Source organism: Poecilia reticulata, chromosome 13 (assembly GCF_904066995.2).
Source record: "Poecilia reticulata chromosome 13, P_reticulata-male-v2, whole genome shotgun sequence".
Lineage (NCBI taxonomy): Eukaryota > Metazoa > Chordata > Actinopteri > Cyprinodontiformes > Poeciliidae > Poecilia > Poecilia reticulata.
The window spans coordinates 20793034-20805295 of record NC_088842.1 but is presented as its reverse complement, the minus strand read 5'-3'; the positions used below and the strand labels follow the sequence as shown (position 1 = coordinate 20805295).

The following is a 12262-nucleotide window of genomic DNA, read 5'->3' as shown; positions in this document are numbered from 1 at the left end:
GGAAGTACAGCTGGATTATTAAAGCAGTATGCGTGGAAATTGAGAGATTGTGACTTTAATCCCAGAGCATCGCTCCAAAGACTGAATGTCCAATAACATTTATTTTGTTATATGAAGCTGTTCAGGCTGTATCTTTATTTAGCCTAAAATTTTTTTTGCTGAAACTAGATTTTTTGGAATTATATGTCTCATCCAGATTTAGCACAACCAGATACAGAGATCAATATAGATATATTTTCCCCTTTCCCCCTTCAGATTGGACCTCTATACAGAGTTTTAGTCTCAAAGTTAAGGGATAGTAATTTAGATATTGCATAGATATATTTTCAGACAGAAAATGTTAACTACCAATCTATTCTGCCACATAAAAGAAACGTGTCTTGGTACGGCACCAAAACAGACTACAGCCCCAGAGCCAAAACCAGGCTGTGTGTGTGTGACAGCCTTAAGAATAGATTTTTTTTTTGTTTCTTCTCCAACAGATATTACTATAACATATATTACCATAATCCCACAGGTAGTATTAACCTCCAGAATATATATAAATATTTTTTTTGGTGGGGTCAGGGGGGGGGAGGGGGAGAAGCAAAGTAGGTGGGTTGTTTTTGTAGGGTGTTCCCCAGACAAAGAGTGGGAAAAAACAGCAAATAAATCATAGCAGCTCATAATCAAGCCCCATCATAAGCATTGTGTATGAGTGTGACACCTGCTGGGAGCCACCTTGGTTCTGTTTACACCAGCCAAGTCAGTCTGGCCTGGGTTGCAGCTGGTCCTAAATGCGTCAAGACTAGACACTATATGCAATAGCATCACATCCAGAATACACGTGTATCTGTTTGCTGTTCACACAGACATACGCACGCACGCACACACGCACATGAGCACGCAGTGAACCTAACAGGAGCCACCCAGAGGGTGGGAGGTGTGGGGGGGCATTCCTGTCCTTTGTTTAAGGAGGAAGAGGAAACCTGTCAGGAAAAGATTGTGTAGAGCAGGAAACTCTCATGGCTAGAGAGTCCTTCCTTTCTTTTTTTTTCTTTTTTTTGTGAACATAAATGTACAAGTTCATCTATACTCAGGGACGCAATTATGATTGCATTTGTTATTAGAACTCCTTGCTTTGTTAAAAAAAAAAAAGATCTGAGTTGACAAAAATCCCATGCTCTTGCACCAGGGCCATTCATCCATGGCACATCACAAACCTGTGAGCAATAAATGATGGAATTCCATGGCTATTTTTCTCCTCTTTCCCTCTGTCTCTCTTTCTTTTCCCAGAAAAATGACACCACACCCAATGACCACAAACGAGCTACTTTAAATTTCCAAGAATTAAAAAAAGAACAAGTAACATCTCTCAGACGCAACAGGAGTAAATAAGCTCTGTAGACTGTATGTGTCTAACTGGGGACAAGCGGGGCTTCCAACATCTGGACTGGAGGCTGTAGCCATAATGCATCTGGAATTCCAGTCTCAGGGAACCAGTAGCCAAGCGGTGTTAATGCAGACCAGCGCTCTGCCACTAACAGCATACCGTTTCAAAATAAGTTGTGCAACTATTTAAGGAGCAAGCCAAGGTATCATTGTGAAGCGTTGCGGTTTCGAGTGTTGCAAACTGCATGGGCAGTTACCAAATGACAGCTTTCCTCTGCAGCTTGACAAAACTCTCTATGTCCGGCAGCGGGGAGACGCGGAGTTTCAGCAACGATCGAAATCCGCAAAGAGACGCAGATGCAGACTTTGTGATTTCCAGATACCAGCCTGGTACCATCACCGCTCCGTTAACCCGCGGACATGATCCTCAGGACTGAGCCGGGCGACGTGCCCACACCGCTGTTGCGCAGCTCAACATCATCGTGTCCAGCCGCTACATCCAGTAATCTCTTCAACTAAATGCTTAAACTCGCGGATACACAGCACATAAATGACTATAAAGTGTGTTTCTAGTCTGAATCGAGCAATAATTCCTTAGTGGCTTCCCCAGACGTGCGTAATGATGCGCCCGGTCCCCCGAAAAATCCACAACGTGACTCGGATCTGAATCCACTAAGCGTGTATCCTCGAAAGCCTTTATAATAAAAAGGAAGAAAAATGCTTTAGAATAAAGAAGAAAAGAAGAGAAACCTTGGTTAGAGAAAAAAATCTCCCATCGTCGTCGGATTGGAGGTTCCAGCTCACAGACCGAGACAGAGGATCGTTTCAATCCGCTGCTTTAAAAAAAAAAGGAGGCGCAACTCCGCAAAAAACTGTCTCCCCACAAACTCATACACCCCGTCCTCCACCCTTACCTTAATAGTTCCGTCCATTTTGCCCAATTTTCAGCGGACCCCGACGATATCCCAAACATGACACGCTCCTGAGTTAATTCCAGTGCCCCCCCGGTACTATGTGGCGGAGAGAAGGAGACACTTTTTTCTCTCTTTACCGGATTGACTTTTTTCTTTCCTCTAAATTTGGGAAGTGAAGTCACCGCTGTTGAGAAGGTTTGAGAAGGAAGCTGTGTGTCACCGAAAGTCCTGCCTTCAAAAAAAAAAAAAAAAAAAAAAAAAAGCCAGTGAGAGAGAAAAGGAAAAAAAAAGGCAGGATACTGTCCCAGAGAGATAAGCAGGGAAACAATTGAGTGTTCGCTCCGCTGTTATGTTTTTCTGCTCGGAAATATTTACAGGATGGCTGGGCTGCCTGCGTTGCACACGGCCATTGCAGTGTTGTGCCTGCTGAAGGACATTGTTGCGCGCTATGTATTTATTCCCTGGCGGTAATGTCACAGCTGCTGTGGAAGAAGGGTTTATTCGTCCAGATTTTTTTTTTTTAGTTGTATTTGAAGATTTTTTTTTTTTTTTTTTTTTTTTTTTTTTACGAATGAATATAAGTTATGGAACTTAATGTTTTAGGGCGCTTTTTGACTCACGCCTACATTTCAGACACATCTGGCCATGCCTCCAGCCCCCAGTAAATCAAGACTATTCACAATTTGACTCTGGATTTCATAGTGGAAGTAATGCATTTCATCCCTGCGAGTGGACAGATGTTTCCCTCAGTGCCAACTGAGCTCTAAATCAAAACTGAGGAGATACCTATGGCAGGGTTTTATTGTGTTTTTTTTTCTGTCTTTCTTTTTTGCGATCAGATATGTTAGGTGTTCTTTTGACATTATTAAAATACAAGTAGTAAGCTATTTGCCGCCATATAATCTAAAAGTTTCTCCGCAACATGTGTTCTGTGGAAAAAGACATAGAAAGACAAAAGCGCACCAAAGTGAACTTAATTAACCATTTGATTATTATTATTATTATTATTATTATTATTATTATTATTATTATTATTATTATTATTATTATTATTATTATTATTATTTACTGCTACATTTGTCTGTGCACAATTCACTTCAGGAGTCCTTCCCTCCGAAGGTACATCACCACCCTCTTCCTTGCCTGCACTTTCAAAAATGTTCTCATCAATGAAAGCGCAATTTTAGTGCATATTCTAAAGAGGGAGAGAGGGATTCTGAACGTGTCCAGAACAGAGACACTGAAAGAAAGGCCAGTTTTCCGAGTTTAAGAGATGCATTTTAATCAAATTAATTAAATACCATGTCAACACAGTTTAAGGAATGAGATTGCTCTATTTTACTAAATCAACGTCCAGGAGGGGAAACAACGTTTTTCGTTGGACAAAAGTGAGAACACATCGTCTCCTAATGTTTAATAATGCATTGTGATTTGGCCAATGATAAGAATAATGAATACTTTTTTGCAGTATGCCTGTGGGGAAACGGCCCCTCAGACTCAAATGGAGCCTGCCCCTGACAGCAGGGCCGGCCTGTCTGCACTCCACTTGGGGGTCTGGCGGGGCGGCATGGGCCCCCACCCTTGGGACCACCACATCTGGATCCTGCTAAGGGTCAAGGCTTCTCCTGCCTGAGGCCAGCTCTGACTCGAGTAATTAAGGGAGACACCTTGTTTAACTCTTTAGTGACTGTCTCGCTTTTTTTTGTTTTTGTTGCTTTTCTTTACATTCCAAACTCTGGAGTTTTTTGCATCACCTTGATGTAGAGGGACTATCTGTGTAAAGATAATATCTATCTATCTATCTATCTATCTATCTATCTATCTATCTATCTATCTATCTATCTATCTATCTATCTATCTATCTATCTATCTATCTATCTATCTATCTACCTACCTACCTACCTACCTACCTACCTACCTACCTACCTACCTACCTACCTACCTACCTACCTACCTACCTACCTACCTACCTACCTACCTACCTACCTACCTACCTACCTACGACCAAATACTGGCATTATGGTATGGTGAAGTTTAAAAGAAATAGTGATTTCTCTGAAGTGTCTAACAAAGTCTTGAAGCGATAGGAGTTTTTCCATAGCTGTAACAAACATGCAAAACTGCCTCGCCCCAACTGTCTTCCTCTAACAGATAGCCTGAATAACTAACTACCTAATATCAGCTTGATTGAAGGATTTGATTGGTGTTCAGGGCTGGTCCGAGGTCAGCTGAGGCCCACTGCTAAATTAATTTTTTTATGCCAGCCTTCAGTTTAGCCTTTTGACTCAGTGAAATGACCAAGAAGAAGCAAAGCTAAATAAAGTTCAATTAAAAAAATGGAAAACACACACCAAACTATTTAAACTACCATGAAGATGTGACCCTACTTCAGACTAAAGCAGCAAAAATATATAGAACATTTAACTTTTTAAAGTTTTCAATTGTTTATATTGAGGTGGTGAATTTGTTAACCCATTGGATGCAAATTCAAATCTATTTCTTTGACTCTCAAACAAGCAGGGGGTTCCAAGCATTCAGAAAGTTTCCTCATTCATCAAACTGACTTTGCTTGAGCCACTCTATAGAGAGAAAGTAGGCAAATAACAAGCAACAGTGTTTTACTAGAGCAGATTATAGTTTTGCTTAAGAAAATTCCATATTACTGTATAATTCAATATGTTATTTATCTTAGCAATAGTAAAAACTCTTCTTGTCTTTCGCTTTTAATTAATTTATTGATTTTTAATTAAAAACAATTAAGTCATGTTATGCATGTTTTATTTGAAATGCCTCTGTGAATACAATGTTTGTTTACTTAATCCTACATGCCACAGGAATCTTATACCAGCCCTTTTCAACAGGGTCAGACTGAGCTACAAGCAAACTTTGCAACTGCTGAAAGCCCCCTGCAGGTCTTTGGGCCTAAAAAGAGATTAAACTTATTAAATGACAATTTGAGAAAAGCATCAATTGTGCTCATATGGTGTTTATAAATGAAATATAATAATACCAAAAATCAACTTAAAATCTGAAATACATAGCTTTAAAGATACATTAGACACGTAGTGATAGCTTCTGTTAATCTTGATGATTATGGCTTGTAGCTATGAAAAACCTAAAGTCCACTTTCATTTTATGACTTTCAATTGTGGCTCCTAAAGGAAATTTTGCTTGGGGTCCCCAACAACTTTGGAACTGCTCTGCATGTTTATGATTTAAAGCCTCCACAAATTGAACAGTTTCAATTTACGTAAATATACTTTAATTATAAAAAGTCAAATTTACTCTCACTTACACTCTTCGTGCCAACTTTAAGTGGGTTTGGATAACACACGTCGTCTTGTTTCACCACCCAAAATATTGTCTTTTCTTGTCAAACCAAATCTTACCAACCTGTAAATAATTGTTTTAAAAGCAAACTCCTTTATTTTACAAGAAAATCCATCATCCCAGTCATAAATCTTATCAAAAAGACAAGAGGGAGCGAGAACTCCCAAGATCATAATGAATAAAGCGGTAACAAACATTTTAGAAGGCCAATAAACAGATGCGAGTTGGTTTACACAGCGAACCACAGAACATCTGGCTTTGACGCTGGAACTAGACAGCCAGACATTTCTTCTTACACCACCAGCCAGTAGCTCCTCTGTCTCAGCACGGAGGCAGCAAGCCAGAGGTGGGCGGACACTTTGGTGAGTTTGTATGTGCAGCAGCCTTTCAATTGTTGTGGGCCCATCTTTGCTTCTTCAACTTAAATAAATCTGTGGTAAGATCTGAAAGGTAGGGAAAACTGACATGATGTCGTATCTCACAGCTACATATATTAACCAGCTCCTGTTGCTTTTTCTCTTTTTATCCCCTTTGTTTTATATAGCCCCATTTTGTTTTGACATTTTTATTACCACTTTTAGACATTTTTAACATGGTAAAATACACAGGTAGTATTCAAGAAAAATAACTGCAATTCCGAAGTCGAAGCATCCTCAGTTCATGTAAGCCAGCCCTTGCTCCTGTTTATTAAACTGCAGACTTGTATTCAGATCATTCCTCCTCTCAGGCTAAAAGGCATTTATCCGAGTCAAAATACTGAAGGCAAAAAAGAAAAAAAAAAACTGCAGTCTGCAGCACATAGAAGCACGAACTGTCTGGCCCCTCGCTCTAGGCCATAATTAATTTGAGATTTATTTTTATTGGAGAGTTCCAGTCTCGCCTGGCCTTAACCAAACAAAACCAAATGCCGGGGCCCTTTGGATTCGCTCGAAAGATGGGGAATATTTTTTTGAGATTTCGTACACTGAGGCGTGCCACATGCTGACCAGCATCTCCCTGCGCGATTGAGAGGGAAGCAACAATTGCGAAGACACGCTTAACCCTGGAGTCACAGATCGGAAGCGCCAGAATAAAAGGAAACAATCTAGGCTGCATTTCCACAACAAACTGAAACGCAACGCGTCGCAAAATATATATTTCCCCTCTCCGTGCGCCTCTTACAGAAAGAGTCATTTACGCTCATATTTTCTATTTAAACATTCCCTGCTATTCAGCTCTCTTATAACAAATCGGGAATTGTTCCGAGAACGCAAAGTCTCTCAGCGGTGGCACAAACGTTGCGGTTGGATGAAAGGAACCCTTATTCAAAAAAAAAAAAAAAAAAAAAAGAGGGGGGGATAAGTCCTCAAAACATAAGAAGTCGCCCTTTGGAAAAACACCTTGATTATTAAGATAGAAACATAGCCCTACACTGTACAATGACTCATTTGAATGAAGCATACAGTCCAAGCAGTCAAACGTGACGCAGTCAGTCGGCTTTCATTGACATGTTTTCATTTTATACACACAAAATATGTTTGACTTTATTTTATAAAATAAAAAAAATTTATTATTATGAAAAAAAAATTGGCGTGTCAGTGCTATTTCTAGACGTGTGGATCCGTTGGATGTATCATATCCCCGCTGCGCCATGCATGCGGGACGAGATGCGGGACTCATATGAAAACCAGATGTGCGTTGTTTGCTCTATTTACCCTCTCAGGAGCGTGACGGACAGAGAGCGGATTCATGACGTAAGGCATGATAATGAGACGTAGCACCACATTTTAATGAGCTAAAAAGAAGAAAAATTGCAACAAAAGAGCATCGTGACTTCAGGATAACCAGGTATTTCTTTATTATTGTTACTGTCAGTCACCTTGACACTGCAGTAAAATAAAAGTCTTTACTTGTCATCAATGACCAAACAAACTGCTAGAATTTTATTGATATAATTGTTATGATGTTTTGCAAACATTTCATTTGAGAACATAAAAACCAGGTTTAACTGCTTCACGTGCTTAAATAAACTAGTTCAATTTCAACCTAATATTAAAATGTACTTGTCCAAATTTGGATAAATTCGTATGATGACTTCCCACATATAGTTTATCCTCCATGTTAAAAATAAACAAAAGATACGTATTGGTTTTGACAGACATAAAAGATTACCAAACTATTACTAAAGGGTTTATCTTAAGATGGTGGTAGTGGCAGTTCTTGACCAAATTTACCAGAAACAGTCTTTTTTTATGGGGGCACAGAACAAAATAAAGGACAAAAAAATTAAATAAAACTAAACAGATCAATATGTCATTTAATATGTATAAAGTGATCCAAAGAGACACTTCAGGAGTCTGCAAGACCAGGTTGCAGACTCCTAATGTAACAGATGAAAATTGCGATCCAGTATCAAAACAGCTGAAGCTAAAAATGTAATACTTTCATTTCTAATTCATTGTTAAAGGGAAACTGTGAATGTAAAAGATTAAACTAGTGAAAGAGAACCAATTAGCTACTGTTTCTGTTCCAGAGCATTTCACCATGCGAAAAGGATTTAGTATTAGCTCTTCAGTACAGGGGCCAAAACAGAGGCCTGCACCAGGTCTACATGGGCACTGGACCCTGTAAGCCCTTGTCTAGAACCACTCTTGGAAAGTGGCATGTAAAACCCTTTCCTTTCACACAAGAATGTCAGACAACCAGTATGATTTTTTGTAGTTGCTTTTGGAGCCACTGCTGATAAAACAAACTGACCCAAATGTATCTTCTAATATGTGTGGCACTTATTTAATATAAGACAAACTGTCATTCATGCCTTTAAATTTCCCCACGTTTAGGCATTATGTTAGGCAGCCCTATTGGAATCTGAGCTCAGGGCCTGCTCCACGACCCCTGACTTTCCCGATTGTAATTCTAGGTGTTCTTGTTGATTTTCTGACTAAGACCTGGGAAAATCAGATTTCCAAAACACAGAGAACACACCATAAAATGTAACGTCTCAGATACCCAACTTGCTGGCACGTTTGAGTTGCCCTTTAAGTCAAATTTTCAAGAAATGTTCTTGCATCAGGTCAGAGATTTTCTTAACCACAAGTCTTTTGAAAATATTTAGCTTTTAATTGGACTAAATATTATTCATGATACAGCTCACAGAAAGATATCAGCCATACTGGACACCACACATGGCAAATGAGAATCGCTAACAGTTGACTGAACCAAAAGCTTATGTGACTAGAAGTAAACCAGTATTGCAGAAGCATGGGTTGGTTGGTGTGTCAAGGTTTTAAATAGTTGGAGTTTTGCTATACCGCTAAAATTTTCTGTTAACATTTTAATGGCTTCACATTAAAACCATTTTTATTCACACTAATAAAAAACAAGCAGTCGTAGAATGGAACCTAAATTACTTTTACCAATAAACTTCCTTTCTTACTGTATGATAAGAATGTGGAAATATGATAATTGAACAGCAAATAGTCTATCGTTTGAAAAAAAAAAAGTACTAAATGTAAGGGATCTTTGCTTATATTATGTTGAAATAATAATAAATTGATAACATTCTAAACATAATACAATATATAATTTACTCATAAAGTATGAATAATTGTAACTTTTATGGTTTAAATAAAACTATTTAGATTACACTAAATGTTTTAATTTAAAATTGTTACTTTTTCAATGAATCCCATACCAGCACATGCCTATGTTCTCCGACTGTAAAGCTCTCTTAGTTAAATTGTTAAACTGTCTAAATTAAACAGAAGAAACTAAATTATCTAACGAATAACTAAATTATAGCATCATATAAGTTGAAATAGCCTTGGCAAACTTTGTTGTTGACTATCACAGCAAAGTTAAAGAAAAGAACCCTGCAAAATTACCTGATCCAACAGACGGTGGTGTCTTACCTTAACGTAAGACGACGTGTCAGGGACAGTTTGAAACATGTCTACTAGACAGACTGGCCCAAGGGTGCTCAGTGTCCAATGGGCCCTGAAAGAAGAAGAAAGACAAAGAAAAATGATGGAAACAATAATTTATTAATTATTATTATTATTTGTGAATCCATAAAAGAAACACATGGGTCAACACCTCCACTAAACTAGAGTTAAAGTAAAATTTACACAATGTGCACCCTCCCTCAAATCTGCACGTCAATTCAAGCCTAGATTCATTCATAAAGCCCGTTTTCCCCCCCTAAACGCTAGTATGGGCTATTAGATAGGGGCAGGTTTTAATTACTACCCTCCCTACATTTAACAGCGCCAATAGATGAAAATTACAACAGTGACCTACAGCTAACATGGATAAATTACTTACTTCAATTCTAGCCAATAGAAACTGAGCAACACACAAAAAAAAAAAATAAGAAAAAAAAAAAACGAGGGCCCCCATCCCAACCCCCATCACGTTTTCCCCCTAAAGCTTACCACATATTGAAACACTTTTCGCTTTAATAAGTGCAGCTTACAAAGTCTCGGGTGAAAGGGCACTGAGGGGACGGTGTTTTTTAGTCCTTCCTTATACCTCTGCAATTATCAGCAGCGCAGAGCCATCACAAGCGCCTCTTATATACATATGGGTGATGAAGCAAATGAGGTTATGTGAATGTCTGCAATGGCAGGACATCTCTTAATAATCCCCGTGGAACATCTCTGCCCTGAGAAAAGTCATGCATGTTTTTACGAACCTTAATTTACAAGCTGTTCATTAATTGTAGAATTATTAGCGGGTGATTTAAACGCTTTATGATCTTTTTAAAAATGTATTTAAGCGTTGTTTTCTACTTTTTTGTGTTCAGATGCAAAAAAAAAAAAAAAAAAAATGCATCCGATTTCCAGCCGATAAAAAAAGACCCTACAGGACACCGCATCTGCAGCCAATTAGAGGAGGACTGGTGAATAACGGCGTGAACCTTCCTCCGAGACAGCCCCGTGGGCCGAGGAACCCTCTAGTGTTACATTTTAAGCATCTTTACCTTGCCGTTATCCATCATAAACTAGAGTCAACTGGTTTTCAGCTAATACGTATTCTGTTGTTCCCCTCTTTTTTACCTCCACCATGATAATACTTTCGAAGAACAAAAAGTCGCAATAGTCAAACATTAACTTTAAAAAAAAAAACGTAATAAGCTAAATCTCAACAAGTTTGTTGTAATGCAGTTGAAACGTTAAGGCAGTTTCACTTCACCTTCGCACTTAATAAACACCTTATCTCTACTTAAAATAGGATCAAATAAAACAAAAATAAAAATTAAAAATGCAGCCAGCTATCGAGCGCGTGACCATGCTTCAATGAAAACAAACACGCGGAAATGATTTATCGTCCGCCAGCACGCGCATTTTACCCTGAACAGCTTAAGAAAAACTTGCCACTCACCTGTCGCTACTGCGGTCGATCTCTCGCTCTCTTATGTTAATATCCCTCCACCAAGAAAAGTCACTCCTCTTGCTATTTGAAATAATTAGTCCGGCCAAGAGTCGAAGGTGTTTTCCACTGATGATGACAGCGAGTTATTTTTTGACGGTGTCTGAAAGAGCGCCGGGTGCAGGCATGGAAATGCTCCTGAAATGAGAGAGCCGCGGCCAATAAGCAGCGAGAGAAAACCTCCCCTTTGCCTGCAGTGTGAGGCAACTGAACCATGAAATAAGAGAGAAGGCAAGAGGGGGAGAAAGAGTCTCATAAATCTAATTTGTAAAGTGTTTACGTACGATAAGAACGCAACAGCTTGCTTTTAAATAGCTTTACTTTTCGTCGGAAGAGCAATAAATATGTGTGGTGTAGTGCACTGAGGGGAAACAATGTGGCAAGAGAACGTGAAAAGTCATCCAACTGCAAAGAAACACAAACAGGTCACCTAAACTGAAAACCTGGGGGAAGATGGAAAAACTTTGCTCATCTTAGGGATCTTGGGGTTGTACATGAATTGTGCTCTTGGCAAGCAGCCTCTTCCTTGTCTTTGACTACAGTGGATTACAACAGACTTTCAGAAAGAAAGTCTGTTTTGCCACTCACCTGTCATTGGCCGTTTTTTTACTTAGTGCCTGATATTAAATAAGATTATATTTTTAAGTTAGGATTATCAAAAATAATTGTTGTTTCCTAAATGCCAGAATAATAGGAAAAAAAATCATTTTTGGATAATTATTGGGTATGAAATTAGGGCTTATTGCCACATCAAAATGTTGACTTAGTTATACATATGTTGCTTTATAACTAATTTGTGTTGTTGCACAATTTTCCATCTAAACTGTACATCTTTGTCCAAGTGTTAATTTTCTGATGCTGTCATATATTTACGTAGCGTCCTGTTCATATGACAGCATCTGTTTTGTGAAATACACCCACAACATGATGCTGTTACAACCTTGCTGACAAACATCCCCCTTTTATTTCTCCAAATGCAGAAATAGTTTTTATGGTCAAACACTTAAGTTTTAGTTTCTTCAGGGTACAGGGCAGATAAATAAGATGTATCTTTAATATTTTAAAATGTTTATTCTCATTGATTTTGATTACGGTATTTGAGAAAATGCAACATTTGTTGATTGTTTGCTGTTCCCAACACAACTGGTTACAGTGTTATGTTTTTATCAAGTGAAGCACTTTGACCTGCCTTGTTGCTGAAATGTGCCATGACTTGACTTATCCCTCAGTGTATTTTA

The 12262-nt window shown here is 38.6% G+C and overlaps 1 protein-coding gene across 6 annotated transcripts in view; it reads right to left on the bottom strand.

The window, feature by feature from the left end:
* Positions 1 to 11561, bottom strand: part of fli1 (Fli-1 proto-oncogene, ETS transcription factor) — a 41684-nt gene extending 30123 nt beyond the window's left edge. For 2 of the 6 annotated variants that reach the window (XM_008425971.3, XM_008425972.3), the window contains exon 1: positions 2286 to 2500. In XM_008425971.3, coding sequence (XP_008424193.1) covers positions 2286 to 2303 — 18 coding nt within the window. In that variant the 5' untranslated portion in view covers positions 2304 to 2500. Of the gene's footprint in view, positions 1 to 2121; positions 2259 to 2285; positions 2501 to 9478; positions 9591 to 10976 lie in introns of those variants that run through there. The other 4 variants (XM_008425969.3, XM_008425967.3, XM_008425970.3 and 1 more) reach the window with 4 other exon arrangements.
* Positions 11562 to 12262: the final 701 nt, after the last annotated feature.